This window comes from Brassica oleracea, chromosome C3 (genome assembly GCF_000695525.1).
Source record: "Brassica oleracea var. oleracea cultivar TO1000 chromosome C3, BOL, whole genome shotgun sequence".
NCBI classification, from domain to species: domain Eukaryota; kingdom Viridiplantae; phylum Streptophyta; class Magnoliopsida; order Brassicales; family Brassicaceae; genus Brassica; species Brassica oleracea.
The window spans coordinates 4,626,278-4,644,778 of record NC_027750.1 but is presented as its reverse complement, the minus strand read 5'-3'; the positions used below and the strand labels follow the sequence as shown (position 1 = coordinate 4,644,778).

The following is an 18,501-nucleotide window of genomic DNA, read 5'->3' as shown; positions in this document are numbered from 1 at the left end:
TTTTTTTTTTTTTTTTTTTTTTTTTGTTCACATATGATATATGCTAGTGAGTTTAAAACCTTCAAATAGTGCTACTTCATAAATGGATGACAAACAATGGATCAAAGGAATTAGTAGCCATTAGACAGAGATGTCTTTTACTACTACCTTCTCAAAGTACATTGATTTGTCATGGATTTGAACCAATCAAAAGAAAAGAAAAACATACATAAACCACAGAGAAAGTCATCAAGTAAGTCTGAGGGGTCTTTTGACAGAATGCACCAAAAGCTTACAAAAAGGAGTCCAATCATCCCTTCTACCCTTCCTTCACGACTACCTTTGCTCAATGATCTTGAGCCCTCCTCACGTTTGCAGGTAATGCTCTATAATCAACTTCAAAAACCTCTCTCAGTTCTCCTTGCATCTCCTCCGTTACTCGAGAAGCAGGAACCTGATGCGAGAATCTCAGAATTTTCGACTTCGGGATTGTGAATATCACTTCTCTCCCATCCTCATCGTCACAATCACGATGCCTACTCTCAGCTGCTCTAAAGAGTATCCTTTTCTCTCCACCTTCACTGGAAGACAACACATGCTCCAACGCTAAAACCTTGTACCCCAAGTTATCATCAAGAACTTCGACAATGTCATACTCACAGCACCCCACGTCCTTGAACTCTTTCTTGCAAGTCCAGAATCTGTACACAGCCCAAACTTCCCCAATCTTGGGGAGAACGGTGTACTCACTTCCATCCAACGAGTTTTGAGGCACTATCTGATGTGAAACATCATCTGCAGTGATCACATCGTTGATTCTCCTCACCAAGAAAGTCCCACAACCAACAGGCATTCTCTTGTCCTCCCACTGGATCACCTCCTCATCGAAAGGCTTAGCCTTTAACCGGCCCACGTGTAGTTTAAACACTGGTTCTTCCTCAAACGCTTGTACAAGAGTGATCTTCTGAATCCTACAGTAGTGGAGAGGCAAGCTATCATTACAACCACTGTAGAACGACCAGATCTGGCCGGTTTGAAAGACCTTCCCCTTATTGGGAAAGCAAAGAGCTTCCGGTTTAGTCTCTGCGTATAGATGTAAAGGGACGACTCTCTCTTCGATTGCTTTAGGTAACGCAGCTTGGTCCAGCTCGTAAGCATCTTTTGGCACACCTTTCACGTCAACTCTTTTCATTTTGAAGGAAGAGATCATATGAGAGAAACGGTATAAGCTGTGAGATGGAATCTGAATAACTTCTGCTTCACTAGCTCCCATCCGGAAGAAGACACTTGCAAAGCCTTTTGCTTTGTGCAAGAATGCAACAGATACTCCTTCATCACTGGTGTTAGACAAGATCTCAACGATGTCATACTCGTAACTGCGGTGAAAGTCTGGCTCTGAAGACCAGTTGATAATATCCCAGTTCTTGAATAACGCCCAAGTCTCGCCTTTTCTTGGGGAGACTGTGAAGTTACCGGTCATGATGCTTCCTTGGCAACGAATGGCATGTGAGAATATGGACAGGTCTTTCGTGTTCTGGTTTTTCCCAAACCTGAAGTTACCAACGGAAACAGGCAGGTCTTCTTCAAACCACTGGATCTCTTTCTCGTCAACTGGATCTGGTTCTAAGTATGTGATCCTAAGGCCAAAGGAAGGAGATGAAACTTTTCTGATTAGAGCGTACTGTCTAGGCATCCCATCTGCTTTGTCATAGAGAGCCCACGCCTGGCATTCTGAAAATTTTGCATCTTCCCTCCGTTTATTAAAGTCGTTGAACTTCAGACCAGCACACTCAGACATCTTTGGTTGTACTGGTACATCATCTCCTGAACCTGAATCACATAAACCAGGGGTTTTGTTCTTTTCATTCAACTTTTGATTGTTGCTGATGACATTAGGCAATGTTACTTCAGGACTATCAGCCTCACATAGTTGCTTCCCCCATTCTGACGCTTCTAGCCTTCCTGCTGCATCTCCATCATCATTGAATCCTCTTCTGTTATTATCTACAGGCTTGTCAAGAACATCTTCAGAGTGTTTATGATATTTGGCAATGCTACTTCAGAACAATTAACTTGATGGAGTTGCTTCCCCCATCCTGACTCTTCTTGCCTTCCTGCATCTCCATTATCATTGAATCCTCTTCTGTTATTGTCAACAACATCTTCAGAGTTCTCCACTACTGTTCCCACTTGAGTATCTTGATTCCTATCCATCTTCTGATTCAGGTTTATGGCATTTGAAATTGGGTCTTCAGTAGTAGAAAGATCAACCACATGGACTTGCTTTACGCTTTCAGAATCTTCTCTTGCATCTCCACTATCACTGGTAACCGTTTTGTTCTTGTGTAGAGCACTGCAGTTTCCAGCATTGTAACTTTCCCCGCACTCGTTCATCTGTCTCTTCTCACCAACCTTCACAGCACAGCTCAAACCAGGAGAGCTTGCCTTCCCAGAGAAATGTGTGGCTTGAATCTTACTCGTAGCTGCCTTCTGTTGGGGCGAGGAGGAACTCACTTCAACCGTTTTGAACTTCTTCTTGCACTTACAAACGAACCATTTGTTGGTCCATTTGATCGGGAAACGATACTTGAGCTTACAAAATGGACACATAGCACAAAGTCTTGGACTGAGACTAGATGTTGCAGTCTGAGGCTGAACCTGGCTCTTCGGTGTCGGTGCAACCACATTGCTCCTAGTAATATGGTTTTGACTGCACATACTTTTCTCTATGGTAGACAAGCTTGTCTGAGTTGCTTTATCCCTTGTCGTAGTGCCTTTGACAAGAGACTCGCTAGCAAGGAACTTCAAGTAGCAAGATTGACATCGTGTGGGTTTGTTGAGAAGGCTTATGTAGGATTTGTACCTGACGCTACAGAAAGGACATATAGTCCAAACCATTGAACGGTCACTTGATTGAGCAGTAGTGGAAGTCTCTGAAGCTTCTTTCTCTCTGTGAAGCTCGTTCATGATGGTGATATCCATCAAAGAATCTAATAACTTTCTTCTCTTTGGATCCTGCAAGAAGAATACAATACAGTTTATGGAAAGCCAAAGCATGTGTTCTTTGATAGCATTTCGAATCAGAACAAATTAATAAGAACCCTAAACCAAGCGTGTGTACATTAAGAAAGCCAAAGACAAGACATTTGGATACATACTACTAAACCGATTCAGACAATAGCGGGAGCGGGAGCAAGAAGCTGTCACAAAGGGCGGAGACGTTTGCCCGAGAAAAGAGAGAGAGATGATTCGTCGTCAAGAGAATGTAGCTAAATTAAAATATACATTCTTCTTTTAGCGGGAAAAGTCCAACCGCTAATGGCGGGAAACAAAAAAAATGTTATATCTTCATATTATTATTATTATTATTTTTTAAACACACATTATAATATTTTGATCATTTATGCTTTAGTTTGTGTTTCTGAAATTGAGTTTGAATATGTGTTTTGCTGGTCGGATTTTTTCTAGTAAATTTGATAATTCGTTGCTAAATTTTGTAAAACTATATCAGATCACATGATTAATAATAAGAACTGCAGATGAAGAAGCTGCTAAGAGATGACACAAACGTTGAGATTTACTTCAGTTCAAAACACATACTGTATATGCAAGAAGGAGAGAGCTTGATAAACACTTAACAGAGAACTACCTACTATTGAATCAAATGACTAGTAACTAACTAAACATGGAGAGAGTTCAGTAAGTTTCTCAGTCTGATCTAAACCACTTGCTCTTTTTTCCTACATTACCATCTCAAGATTCATGACTTTCCATAGATTTGAACCAACAAAAGAAAAACATCCATAAACCTTGGATAAAGTCTTAAAACAAGATCAAACCTTGAGAGTCAGAATGCACCAAAAAGCTAACAAAAGGGACTTATCTTTCTCCGACATCCGTTGCTCAATGCTGTTGAAACCTCACAATACAGGTACTGCTGTAGAATCAAGTTCAAAAAGCTCTTTCAACTCTCCATCTATCTCCTTTACTACCCGGGAAGCAGCAATCTGATGAGAGAATCTCAGCATTTTCGACCTTGGGATTGTAAAGATCACTCCCGACCCATCATCATCATCAAAATCAAGTGGCTTGCTCTCAGCTGCTCTAAACACTCTCTTTTTCCTTTCATCTTCCTTAAACTGCAACGCAGGCTCCAACGCTAAAACCTTATAGTCAAAAGCATCATCAAGAACTTCTACAATGCCATAGTCCACGTAGTTCTTTTCCATTTCATAGACACTAAGGTAAGGAGTCCAGAATCTGTATATCGCCCACACTTCACCAATCTTGGGAAGAATGGTATATTCATTTCTTTCCTTGGAGGTTACAGGCACTATCAGATGTGAGAACCGATCAGGAGTGAGTGCTAGGGAGCCTTGAGTCAACAAGTAAGTTCCCCAACCAACAGGCATTTTCTTCTCCCCATATCGCTCCTCCTTCCAAGGGATGATATCCTTGGGAAAACGTGTAGCCTTAAACCGGAACGCGTGCATTTTGTAAATTGGAGCCTGCTCAAACGCTTGAGTCAAACTGATCTTATAGATCCTACAGTAGTCCCTAGGCATGTTATCAAAACATCCGATGTATGACCAGATCTGGCCAGCTTGAAAAACCTTTCCGTTTATAGTTAAGCTCAGCTCTTCTGGTTTAGGCTTTGGAGCGGCTAGTAGATGTGGAGGGACGGTTACCTCTTCGATTGTTTCAGGTAACGCAGCTTGGTCCAGCTCATAAGCATCTTTAGTAAACCTTTTGCTTCAGTTCCAGTCAGTTTGAAGGAAGGGATCATGTGGGAGAAACGGTACAAACTGTGAGATGGAATCTGAACTACGTCTGCATCACCACCAGTTCCCATTCGGAAGAAGACACTTGCAAAGCCTTTTGCTTTATGCAATAACGCAACAGATACACCAGCAGCTCCATCTGCGTAGTCAGACAAAATCTCCACAAACTCATACTCATAGCTGCGGTGAGAATCTGGTTCTGAAGACCAGTTAATATCCCAGTTCTTGAATAGAGCCCATGTCTCTCCTTTCCTTGGGGAAACAGTGAAATGAACAGAGTTGCTTCCTCCTTCGTTGCAGTGTGTAACATGTGAGAATAGTGAACGGTCTTTTGTGTTCTCATTCTTCCCAAGCCGGAATTGACCAGTAGAAACAGGCAAGTCTTCTTCAAACCACTGGATCTCTTCCTCATCATCAGGATCTGGCTCTAGATATGTGATCCTAAGCCCGAAAGAAGGAACTGAAACTTTTCTGATGATAGCATACTGTCTAGGAACCTTATCTGTTGTGTCATAGAGAGCCCAGACCTGGCCAACTGCAAAGTTTACTTCTTCCCTCAGCTTATCAAAGTCATTAAACTTAAGATAAGCACAGTCAGCAATCTTTGGTTTTACATTACCTCCTGAACTTGAATCACATAAACCAAAGTTGTCATCCACATTAGCAACCCCAGAGCTTGACGCTTCATCTCCATTATCATTGAATCCTCTTCTGTTATTGTCGACAGGCTTGCTGTGGTTTTGAGATAAAGCAGCAACCTCTTCTCCCCTCTTTCTCTTCTCACCAACCTTCACACCACAGCTAAAACCAGGAGAGATAGCTTCTCTCTTACTCCTGGGTTTCAACTCTAAGAACAATTTGTTGAACAACACCTCGCCTGACCTAGCAAGGACCTCCATTGCAATGGTTTCCTCACGGCACTTCTCACAAACGAACCATTTGTCCACATACTCTTTAAGAAAACGCTCTCTATGCCCACAGTTTCTACACGTGGTCCAAAAGCTTGGACGTGTATTGGAAGCAACCGGATGGTTCTTGTGTATCTCAAGGAGCTTCTTAATCAGTACCCTCTTGTGCATGATATCTTTAGATGAGTTTTTCCCTGGTGAAAGGCCCAGACGAGGTATCTCGCTAGCGAAGAACAGCTCGTTTCAAGATCGACACGTGTTTGATTCGTAGAGAAAGCATCTGTGCAATCTGTACCACACCAAACACGATGGACACCAAGTCCAGAACTTTTTAATGATAATGGAAGGAGGAGTTTGGTAGGAGGAAGGACTCTCTTGAATCCAAGTCTCTGTAACGCCGTTGATGGTGATATCCATCTTCTAACAACCACGAAGCGACCAAGGCCTTCTCGTGGGTTGCTCCTGTAGAAGAAGGATACATATTATTTAATGGTTATCAGATGAGAATAACGCTAAAGCATGTGTCTTTATACTAAGGAATCCAAGTATCACTTAGGTTCTAAAACCCTAGATTGAGCAATTAAGACAAGGGTTCATGTGCATGATGATGAGTAATGAGAAGAAAACATAAGACCAGACTTTTGGATACAATCTACTCACCGAATCACGCAACAGGGGAGGCAATTAGCAAACAGCGGTCGTAAGTGGCGGATAGTTTTACCGGAGGGGAATAAACAAGTGAGACGACTCGTCGCGCACACGTGCGATAAAGTGTAACTTAAAATATCGCACACGTGCAGTAAAGTGTAACTTAAAATATATTCTTTTAGCGGGAAAAGTCGCAGTTAGCAATGGCGGGAAACAAATCAAAATATGACACACCGTAAACATCAAAAGAACTAACGGTGAGCACTTTGCCCGATATCCGAAATGGCATCCGAACCCGATCCGAAAAACTCGAACCGAAATCCAAACCGAAACAGCAAAATATCCGAATGGGTATTGAATTAGGAAAGATTGGATATCCGAACCCAAACGGATAATATCCGAACCCGAATGAATATCCGAAAATAACCGAACATATGTATAATTAACTTTATATTTCTAGTTTACATTTTTCATTTTATATCAAATATTTATATTGATATTACACATATTTTAAGTTCATATGATTTGTATACAGAGAAAATGTTTTGTTACTCACTTAAAATGCATGTCAATTTTTTTATTTCAAGAATTAACAAAAAGTTACATCCAAAATTTAAAAACAATAACCAAATTAATGTCTTTTTAGTTTCAAAATGTTATGTCCAAATCTATTAATCATTCAATGTACTAAAAATAAAAAAATTAGTTAAATGAAAGTTATATTTTTAAATACAAGAACTTTTAGAAATGAAAATTTAATTTTGTTATTTTCAAAATCTAAATATCCGAACCCGATCCAAAATAAACGAACCCGGACTAAAAATATCCGAACCCGACCCGAAATACATAAATACCCGAACTGGTTCTACACCTCTATATCGAAATATCCGAAAATACCCGACTCGAACCCGAACGAACACATACCCGACTCGAACCCGAACGGATACCCGAACTGATTACAGAATAATTGTGTCAGATTTAAAGAGGATTAAAAGAAGAAGAGAATGTTGGTCTGATGGTTTTTATTTAACTCTAAACATATCATATATTACAAATAATTAACATTTACTTAGTTAGCTTGTCTTTGCAAAAAGTTTTGAACATTAAACGTTTCTAGTCTTGTTTTTCAACTAATATGAAACCACACCTAAAGGCCAACGTAAGGATTACTTCACCACAAAATCACAGATTAAGACCAAACTACAGATACCTCCTACTTTAAAGATAGGGGAGTTAACAATGTTACAAAGGGACTACTAAACCTGAAGAAAGTTCAGTGACTTTATCATCGCAAAAAGGTCAATCTGACACCGTGCTGTTTCAGCTCTAGAAGACAGAGAATCAACTTAACAGGCAATGCCTCAAAAACTAGGTTCGTAGACTTGTTGTGAAACTCTCCACGCATCTCCTTTGTTACTTTCAAAGTATGAACTCGATGCGAGAATCTAAGCAGTTCACATTTCGGAACTGTGAATCTCACGTCTGCGCCATCCATCCAATGCTCAGTAGCAGCCACATACACCGAACCAAAACCCTTAGAATCAACTGATTCAAACCCACCTTCAGGAGCCAACAGCAACACCTTGTAGTCCATTTTATCATCAAGAACTTCCACAAGATCATAACTCTGTGATTGAAGATCAGCGACTTCAATGCCATTACTCCAGTTTCTGTATATCGCCCAGACATCACCAGCCTTGGGCATGATGCAGTAATCATCCCTATCTCCGGATGAGTCTTGGCTTATCTGACGTGAAAACACATCAAGATCAGTGAATATCTCGAGAACTTTTCTTGCTCTGAAGTTCCCACACCCGATGGGCATCTCCTTGTCAATCCACTGGATGACGCTTTTGATAGGTCTAGCCTTTAGCCGACCTATATGCAGTTTAACCACCGGATCTTGCTCAAAAGCCTGAACAAACGTGATCTTCTGAATCTTGCCGTAGTACCGTGGCAAGTTATCGTCGCCGCTGCCGAATGACCAGATTTGTCCCGTTTGAAAAGTTATTCCTTTACTAGCAAAGTAAACGCACTGAGAATGTTTATTATCCTCCTCCTCAGAGTTAGCCTCTTCTAGTAGATGTAAAGGGACGTCAATCTCCTTGATGTTTTCTGGTAACGCTGCGGGATCCAGCTCATAAGCACCTCGAGGCACACCTTCTGCTTCTATTCCAGTCGTCTTAAACGATGGAACACGATGGGAGAATTGCTCTGTATGGCTACATTGAATGTAAGATTTAACAACTTCCTTAGCAAAGCGACAGAACACATTTGAAAAACCTTTTGCCTTATGCAGGAATCCAACAGGTGGAGCATCTGTATGAGCATCTTCTTCTGGCACGATTTCGACAAATTGATAGTTATATTTACGGTGAGAACCGGGATCAGCTGACCAGTCTATGTCCCGGTAGCTCCAGGAGTTATCACGCTTGTAGCGACCCTTGAAGATAGCCCACGTCTCTCCTTCTCTGGGATAAACGCTGAATCTTCTACCTGCGCTGCTGCTTCCTTCGTTGCAGTGAACAAGATGAGAGAACCTTCTGTGATCTTTTATATCCTCCGTTTTGCCGAGTTTGAACCAACCGACAGAAACAGGCAAGTCTTTTTCATAGCTCTGTAGTTCTTCCTTGTCGTCTGGATCAGGCTCAAGCCATGTGACGCTAAGACAGGAACCGGGAACTGAGAGTTTTGTGATCTGAGCGTACAGTCTAGGCATCCCATCCACTTTATCATCATAAAGAGCCCATGTCTGACCAACTGCAAAATTTCTTTCTTCCCTCAGCTTATCAAAGTCATTAAAAGTTGAATAATCCTGCTTTGCTCTCGCTGGCTCTTCTCCTGATTCTTCTTTTACCAAAGACCCTTTAAGATTAATGTTGTTTTGCACCTCAAAGGCCTGTCGCTTGCTAAACAAAGACCTCTGAGACTGAGACTGAGACAGCTCTCCTCCATCAAAACCAAGTATTTTTATAGCCTTGGTGTCACCAACTAAAATACCTTCTTCAGCTTCTCTTTCTCCACTCACCAATCCTTCCCTCTTTCTCTTCTCACCCGGAACCTGTTCGACACCAGATGGATAAAGCTCTCCATCACCATCACGGTTGGTCTCTTCCATTAATGTTCTAGCTTTGAGTCTCTCCCCTCTGGTATGATCTCTACTTGGTAAAGTTCAATCCTTTTCACTAACAACAATGAAACAAATAGAGTAATCAAACACCAAGCCAACGTCAAACAAATTTTCACAAGATTAACTGCAATAACCAAAATGTATTCCTCAAGGGAGGCATATACTCAACATTCACCACATCGTAAATAAAAAAGAGTGAAACTTTCAAAAAAGTAGACGATAAGAGAATGAGATACAGCGATACAATCCAGGAAAGTATAAAAGACGAAATATTCGATCAGGATTACGCAATAACGGAGAGTAAATCGAATATATTGGCGGTGAGTTTCGCCACCGGATAAGGAAGAAGAAAGAAGAAAGGTGGTTAAGGAGCTCACACAGTCTACGAGGCCGACGTCGGAGAGAAACTGTGACGAAGGTTCCGTTCGTCTTCGGAGGAGAACGAATAATTTCACTCTTTCACAGTTTTTGTGCGCCCCCCACCCCTTTTCACGGCGGTAAAAAAGCCCATTTCCAAATTCATTTTGGCGGGAAATATCTTACAGAGAAGGATAAATGGGCCCAACAAGCCCAGTTTCTCCATTTTAAATTCCGGTAGCTTCTTTATTTTTCAAAATATATTAATCAAATTCAAAATTATCCTAAATTTGTCCACTAGGGTTTGAATTTTGAAAATTTCCAGTTTATTTTCTCTCTACCATTTTCCCCTCTCTTTCTCTTCCTTCCCAGACAACGGACGACACTAATTAACCTTAGAGCTGAGAAGATTCCGAATCGGATCTCAGGCGGGCGAGTTAAAGCTTTGACGATGAACCAGTACCACATATACGAAGCGATTGGGCATGGCAAATGCTCGGTAATTTCTACTCTGCTTTACCATTACCCAACCATTTTTTATTTGTGCTCAAATCACTTAGTAAATTCGTTGCAGACTGTGTACAAAGGAAGGAAGAAGAAGACGATCGAGTATTTTGCCTGCAAGAGTGTCGACAAGTCGCGCAAGAGCAAGGTTCTTCAAGAGGTACTCACGCACGAGAGATCTGTTTCCTCTTTGCCGAATCAGTGATTTCATGCTTGGTTTACCTGAGATTGAATGCTTGATTTTAGTGAGCTGGTATCTGAATAGTGACGGATTCACTCTAGATTCGTCATCAGTTAGAGATCTTAAGTTTCTATTTTCTGGATGATTTGTTTGTGAGAAAGGCCGAATTGACTTTTCACGATGTCTGAGTTTTTCTAACTGCTTTGGTATTTGAATTCTTTACCTCTTTTTCAGGTCAGGATCCTTCACTCGCTAAATCATCCAAATGTACTCAAGTTCTATGCGTGGTATAGACTTTTGCTATTATCTAAACAGTTATCTGCCTCTCTCTTTGTTTACTTGTTTCTGATTATCTTCTTCTTGTGGTCTCTCAGGTACGAAACTTCTGCTCACATGTGGTTAGTTCTGGAATACTGCGTTGGGGGTGATCTCAGGACGTTATTGCAGCAGGTATTGCTTCTACTTCAACTCTCTTATTGATGGTAGGTCACAGGTTTTCAGAACGTCATTTGTTTTGTAGGACTGTAAGCTGCCAGAAGATTCAGTCTATGGTCTTGCCTATGATCTTGTCATAGCCTTGCTGTAAGATCATTCTCTTGCTAGTTTGACACTAACTCTAGGTGCATCAATAATATGCTTTCTCTTATGGACTTTTTTTCCGGAAATTTCCAGGTTCTTACATTCGAGAGGAATTACATATTGTGATCTGAAACCTTCAAACATCTTACTTGATGAAAATGGACATATTAAGGTAATCATTTTTTCTGCCTTTTCTATGCCGGTATGCAGTTTATTTGATTTAAATGATATCATATTGCTTTGTGTTGCAGCTGTGCGATTTTGGGTTGGCAAGGAAGCTAGATGATATTACTAAATCTCCATCCACGGTAAAGAGTACTTATATGTCCGTTTTTTTTCTATATATAGGCTTTACAGCGTTAGTGAATCTATGATTTCAAATTACACCGGAAACTGTATGTATGACATAAATACTCATCTCTTGTGATAACTTGCATCAGGGAAAACGTGGAACTCCGTATTATATGGCTCCAGAACTATATGAAGATGGAGGGGTTCATTCTTTTGCTTCCGACCTATGGGCCCTTGGCTGTGTGTTATATGAATTTTACACTGGGAGACCTCCTTTTGTGGCAAGAGAGTTCACCCAGCTTGTGAAATCCATTCATTCAGATCCAACTCCTCCACTCCCTGAAAATGCAAGCCGTTCATTTGTCAATCTCATCGAGTCTCTTCTTATCAAAGACCCAGCTCAAAGAATACAGTGGGCAGATCTCTGTGGTCATGCATTTTGGAAGAGTAAGATAAATTTAGTACAGTTGCCTCCTCAGCCTGCTTTTGATAATATGATTGGCATATACACAAAGCCATGTCTTTCTGAGCATAACGGAGACAGACCATGCAAGACCCCTCCAAAGTCTCGGGAGAAAGATCCAAAAGGTGGTTCAAAGCACAAGGAAAACTCCACTCAAGGTTCAAGGGGCCATGAGACGCCACAAAAGGGTACTCCTGTTGGTTCAAAAACACAAACAAAGCTTCATAGTAAGGCAACTCAGGAAAAGCATGGAGGTTGTCCGGGTGCTAACCGACAGGTGAATATTCTAAGATTGTCCAGGATAGCAAAGGCAAATCTCCAAAAGGAAAATGAGAAGGAAAACTACAGGAGACCCTTACCTAATAGCAACGAGAACTGTGCTGAAGTGAAGATCGATAACACTGATATGGAACTTGATTTTGATGAAGACAATGATGAGGATGGTCCAGATGAATTAGAAGGAAATGAGAACACCTCTGGTGCACAAGATGAAAGAGTTTTGAGTCACAGAAGGCAAGGAGTTAGGAGCAATAATGTGCTTGATGAGAACTCGTCTGCGAATGAAACACCAACCTCGGGAACCTCGGGTGAAGCCAGAGATTGCCATGAAGAGCAGTCAGAACCTATTGAAGTGTCAGCTGCGCTACCTAGTGCTAGTCCTCAAGTCAAAACTCATAGAGGAAGAGATGTTTCTGGGATTAATGTTCACCACGACTCGTCTAAATCACCTAATAGCCTCAGTGACGTCGTTTGGCATTTATCTGATCTTTCTGTTAGACCCGTCATGCCCAGCAGAAAATCTGACAAAGAAGCTGTGCCTTCTCTCTCATTCGAAGCACCACAGCCTTCTGATTTTGGTAAGATGGGAAAGCAAGAACTTGAACCGCTTAACAATAGAATCATAACGGTTCTAAGTGGGAGTAGTGCTGGCATCTCAGAGAAACAGAATTTGATCAGATACCTCGAGGCACTGAGTAGCAATGCTGATGCAGCCAACATATTGACCAACGGGCCAATAATGCTTGTGCTTGTTAAAGTTCTGCGATTATCCAAGACCCCGGCGTTTCGTGTACAAATTGCTTCACTAATTGGTTTGTTAATTCGGCATTCTACTGCTATTGAAGATGAGTTGGCAAATTCTGGTATCTTAGACTCTCTTACCAATGGCCTCAGAGACAAGCATGAAAAAGTGAGAAGGTTCTCTATGGCAGCCCTAGGTGAATTGATGTTCTACATCTCAACTCAAAATGAGCATAAGGATTTCAAACCAACAGAATTCCCATCCAAAGAAACCCGGTCTACATCGGGTTGGCAGGTCAGCATTCCCGGATTGTTACTCTTAATTTGGCTTTTAATGTTCATGGTGTTATTCATGGACCAAAGTACATTGCTTAATCTTAGTGGTCTTATCTTTTCACTGATGCCGGTTTAAAAATATTCCTTTTTCTTGAACTAGGTTTCAGGTGCCTTGATCTCTCTTGTATCATCTACCTTACGCAAAGGAGAAGATGACCTGACTCAGCTCTACGCTTTAAGGACAATAGAAAACATCTGCAGTCAAGGTGCTTACTGGGCCACCCGTTTCTCTAGCCAAGATTTGATAAGCAATCTCTGCTATATCTACAGAGCAGCTGGTAAACAAGAGAGCATGAGGCAGACTGCTGGATCATGTTTGGTCCGTCTTTCTCGTTTTAACCCTCCTTGCATTCAGACGGTTGTAGAAAAGCTCTCATTGAAGGAAATAGCTTCATCTTTCGTCAAAGGTAGCGCACGGGAGCAGCAAACTTGCTTAAATCTTCTGAATATGGCTATGATTGGAAGTCACACGTGCCCAAGCTTTGGAAGGCATCTTGTGTCATTGACAGAGGAGAAAAATCTTTTCCCTAGTCTGCTTTCCATCTTAGAGCAAGGAACTGAAGTTCTGAGGGGAAAAAAAATAGTAGGCGGTGGCTAACAAATTTCTTTTGCAATACAAGATTTCTTACCGTGGTGGACAGATTAGCCAAAGAAAAAGACACTTATGTGCAACAATGTCTTGAGGCATTCGTGCATGTCATTGCCTCCATAATACCGGGTTTGCTGGATACGATAACCAGTGATATCCAGCAGCTAATGACAGGAAAACGCCATGCACCTGTTTCTCCCCTTAATGGTCGAGCTGCTCCAAAGACTAATCTACACTTGTTTCCTGTGGTTCTTCATCTTCTTGAAAGCTCTTCGTTTAAGAACAAAATGGTAACCCAACAAATCCTGCGCCAGCTGGCAAATGTTACAAAATTTGTGGAAGCCTCATTTCAGGTCAGTAGTTACAACTTTCCGATGCCCTTTTTGTATTACTCTCTTCCTTCAAATGAAATGCTCTGTGTTTTATCTTGCGCTAATGGGATTGAATAATTGCTCGTCTGCGTTTAAATTCCTTGCCTTATGCTAGTTACTACTATTCTATGATATGGTTAGGATTGCTTACAGGATAGGAAAGAATCTCATACAACTATTATCGGAACTTTCACTATAGATGTGTGTTTAAGATCTAACATGTTTGAAGAACTTTCTCCATTTTCTCTCTTGTCCTAATCATGGTTTATGACACAGTGAACTTTGATATGACATACTTGTCAATTTTTCATGACTTGTTAACAATTTGCAGGGAAGAGATGACTTCCGTATAACCCTTCTTCAAGTTCTAGAATGCATAGCAGAAGACGCTCCTCTGGTTACACAAAATGCTGATATTATTTTCCGTGAGATTCTCCCATCTCTGGCTGCAATTTACAATGGGAACAAAGATGGGGATGCTCGGTTTCTCTGTTTGAAGATCTGGTTCGATACAATGACATTTCTCTTAACCGAGTGCACAGACATCGAACAACAAACCTCTGAGGATTTGAAATCAGTATCCAACTCTCATTTCCTCCCACTCTACCCTGCACTGCTCCAAGACGAAGATCCAATCCCAGCTTACGCACAAAAGCTCCTCCTCATGCTAGTTGAGTTTGACTACATCAAAATCTCCAGCATTTTGCAACAGAACACAGTTTCACAGTGCTTCGAGTTTCTTCTCGGAGACTTGTCAAGCGCGAATGTGAACAACGTCAAGCTCTGTCTCGCCTTGGCCTCAGCTCCAGAGATGGAAACTAAACTACTTTCTCAGCTCAAAGTAGTGAGGAGGATCGGGAACCTGCTAGAATTTGTGAATGCCAAAGACATGGAAGATTTCCTTGAGCCTACTTTAAGTCTCTGCAGAGCTTTCTTGTTAAGGTCACTTGGGAACAAGAAAGGTCTCCGCTCAAACTACACGAAAGAGCCAACGCTATTATCAGAGGCATCTTTCACATTCGAGGTCGATCCACAAGAATGTATAAGAGACATTGCAGACTTCGGTAGCAACATCGGCTTGCTCTTGGACCTCGCGGCCTCAGATGACACGAGCATCACAGTAGCAGATATTGCCTCTGAATGCGTCGTGTTGCTACTTAAGACTGCTTCGAGAGAAGCCGCCACGGGGTTTTTAACCAATCTTCCTAAGATCACACCGATCCTCGACTCGTGGCGCAGGAGGAAGAGCACGGAGACACAAGTGTTGGTATTGACGAGAATCTTGCATTGTTTGGGTTATGCGTGCAAGCAGTATCTATCGCATGCCATGATTTTGTCGATATCAGGATATGATATCTATAAGATCAACGCCATTGTCTCTGAGATCAAGAACTCAGACGTCGCGGGTCTTAACATCGTCGCTTCGCTAGTTGCTGTGGAGTTGCAGAGGTTGCCTCGTTGAGTTTTGGACTATTCTGAACCAAGGTAGCAGTTTATGATAACGATTCAAGTCTTTTTATTGTTATTTGTACAATGCAAAGTATGTCTACATTCTCGTTGTTAGACTAGGAGTAAGCTGTAGCTTTTGAAAATGCAAAGTATATCCAGGCTTTTGCCATTTTCTCGAGGAGCTTTGAGACGAGAATTGCTTGTGAATAATTTATACAACATTTTCACAAGTATTTTGTAGAATTTTGTAAATTGTGGTTTGTGTATTTGATAATGTTGTAGTTCCTTAAGGCACTAGTAGTACTAAACGGGGAACAAGTGTACTATGTGAGTCTTATCCTCTTCTATAGGTACTTTTCTCAGTTGGTGTTTTTAATAGTGCAGTATCTATTAAAAATACTATTTGTATACGAACGTAGTATCAGTTTTCTACATTTACTCAAATTTGGATCATAATTTTTTTTTTTTTGGTCGAAAAATTTGGACCAAAAAGGAAGACTCTAAAATAAGAAAAGAAAAATATGGATCACATGCTTTGCAGTTCTGGCACATGCCAATAAGGCAATAACCGACCGTTTACAGGTACGTACGTACCTAACCAATTCAAATGAACAATTAATCTAAAATATTTGAAAACTCCAAAAGTATTGCATCCGTAATTACCCAGCTTGACTCTTGAAACTGACTTTTTGTCAAGTTTTTATTTGAATATTCAGAAGATGGTACTTAGGTGATGTAGAAAACCGCGTTCTTGAAAAAAACAAGAAGTCGTAGAAGCTTATATAATACTTCAACTTTATTTATTCACGATACGGTTGATTATGTCTACTCAAAACCATATATATATCCACTACTGGTCGAGACGAAAAGAACAAGAAAAACAATGACAAAGAGGAAAACAATACAATTTCTTCTTCTAAGCTTGGTTCATATACTTTTATGTGTATCCTTACAGGTTGGTGTGACAGAGGCAAGATTCCGTCACCTAGGTCAGTCTCTTTTTACTCAGCAAATTATAAAATTTACAGTTTAGTAAGTTATTACTTTAAATAAATTTTCTAATTCTGGTGAGTTAATTTTGTAATAGGTGTTGTGAAATGGACAAAAAAGATAGGCGTAAGCCCTTCCCCGCCTTGTGGAGCTCTACAAAGAAGGCCTCCTTATAAGAGAGAAACGGAAAAGTCTTGTAGACTCTTCCCCCCGAGAGCTCCTTAACTTGTGCTCTCGCTACAAGAGTTAGCAACGTTGAATATGTACGCAGAATTTGCCCACCACCGATATTGTGTAATTCCGATCACTATTTAGTAAGGATGTAACATAAGGGAAAAATAAATATATGCACGATGTGACAACGCTATCATTGATTATTTTCTTTCAAAAATTCATGTGTAGATGGTAAAAATAATAACAGTAACGATAATGCATGCTAGGCTATTACATAGTTATTTGTAAAATATAATTGTAACCGTAAACCAGGCGTCTGTGGTCGGGTGGTCAAGGCGTTCTGTGGATCCCCAAAAGACCTAAATTCGAATCCGCACCATACCAGATTTCCACGGCGCCTGGCCACCGGAGCTTTCACATTCTCTCTCCGGGAAATGGTTTACCATTTTTTTTTAATAATTGTAACCATAGTTTTATCTTATATGGTCATCGATCTTTTCTTGGTTTATCTGTTTTATATATCAAACATAGAAGTGAATATACAAGCATGTATCTATAGACAGTAGGATACGCAACCATAATGAGATTTTTTTAGAAACGAAAATAATGAGATTCAATGGGCTTATGAAAAATAAAAGACTACGTAATAGGATGGATCTACTACAACGGCGAATACAAGACTGGCTGTCTGATCAACAAGGCCGTTCATCATTCGGCAGCAGCATTTACCTAAACATGGCTTCTCCGAGAATAAAAATAGAGCACCACATTGATCACGTGCAGCCATTGTAAATGACATCGGAGTGAATCGAAATAAGCTTTCTTCTGAGTTCTATTAATTAACAAAAGGATTTAAAGGTTTCGGTAGGGTCTGGTTGGGATTTAATGATTCTCAAAATGGTTTTAAAATAAAATCTTAGTTTCAAAACGTTTAATCGATTGAACATTGGAAGATATCACTGATTAGGCAAATGATTGACATTATATGTTTGTCACAAAGATGTTTCAATTTTAATATTACAAATAACAATAGAACGTTCAGAACAAACACATCTAACTATTTAAAATGAACAATCTACAATAAACGGTGAACTGTTAAGTCTACAATATAAGGAAACCTCAAAAAGTCTTACATCCATAATTATCCATCCAGGATATGATCTCTAATATTTGACTATTCAGAACATGTTACAGCTAGATGATGTACAAAACCGCGTGCTAGAGAATACAAATTATCATTGATTGTGTAATGTTTATTTATTTGCTATATGTTGAAAAAATATCTTGATCAACACTACAAATAATTAAGTTCAATTGATAAAATTAAAATCTTATAAAAAAGTCAGACTATATATAGACTAATTTTCCCTTTAATATAATAGAATATTATTTTTTAAAAATTACTATTGCGTATAGCCGTGTAGCATAGAAAATCTCCTAATAAATAAATATATGTCAAATCGTCGAAGAAATTCATTAATTTATTTTTTCACTATATGTTTGATCTTGGCAGCTTCCATTTTCTTAAATTTATTTTTCTTGACTTCTACATATATTATATATATTCTACATTCCTACTGGTGGACATGTTACAGATTGGAACCAAACAATTATGATAATGAATAAAACAGCAAAAACCCTTTCTTGTATATGTTTGATTTTGCCAGCATCCATTTTATGTTATTACTTTTCTTGACTTCTTAGATATATACTATTTGTCGACATGAGTACAGATTGGAAACCAAACAATT

The 18,501-nt window shown here is 40.1% G+C and overlaps 3 protein-coding genes and 2 pseudogenes across 3 annotated transcripts; 1 reads left to right on the top strand and 4 right to left on the bottom strand.

Moving 5' to 3' along the window:
* Positions 1–162, bottom strand: part of LOC106329712 — a 2,486-nt pseudogene extending 2,324 nt beyond the window's left edge.
* Positions 132–2,961, bottom strand: LOC106329711. The gene is made up of 2 exons (XM_013768370.1): positions 2,090–2,961; positions 132–2,033 (listed from the first exon to the last, which is right to left on the bottom strand). The coding sequence occupies exons 1-2, from the start codon at positions 2,959–2,961 to the stop codon at positions 326–328; spliced, it is 2,580 nt and encodes an 859-aa protein (XP_013623824.1). The 3' UTR covers positions 132–325.
* An 870-nt stretch (positions 2,962–3,831) lies between these two features.
* On the bottom strand, positions 3,832–5,839 carry LOC106329710 (annotated as a pseudogene).
* Positions 5,840–7,717: 1,878 nt separating this feature from the next.
* On the bottom strand, positions 7,718–9,910 carry LOC106331829 (the record flags this gene model as incomplete). Its single annotated transcript, XM_013770247.1, is given in 2 exon segments — positions 7,718–9,501; positions 9,826–9,910. A coding segment is annotated over 1 exon segment (1,717 nt), but the record flags the coding sequence as incomplete, so codon positions are not given.
* Positions 9,911–10,086: 176 nt separating this feature from the next.
* Positions 10,087–15,853, top strand: LOC106328719 (serine/threonine-protein kinase ULK4-like). The gene is given in 11 exon segments (XM_013767215.1): positions 10,087–10,302; positions 10,378–10,467; positions 10,723–10,775; positions 10,863–10,938; positions 11,009–11,070; positions 11,161–11,239; positions 11,319–11,375; positions 11,508–13,136; positions 13,278–13,749; positions 13,752–14,119; positions 14,469–15,853. Coding segments are annotated over 11 exon segments (4,065 nt in total). The 5' UTR covers positions 10,087–10,254; the 3' UTR covers positions 15,600–15,853.
* Positions 15,854–18,501: the final 2,648 nt, after the last annotated feature.

Excerpts from the sequence above, each read along its gene's own strand:
- LOC106329711 (XM_013768370.1), bottom strand. The coding sequence starts at position 2,961 with ATGGATATCACCATCATGAACGAGCTTCACAGAGAGAAAGAAGCTTCA. Across the intron at positions 2,034-2,089 it reads GATAATGGAGATGCAGGAAG|CATTGCCAAATATCATAAAC; the intron begins GCAAGAAGAGTC and ends GTTCTGAAGTAG.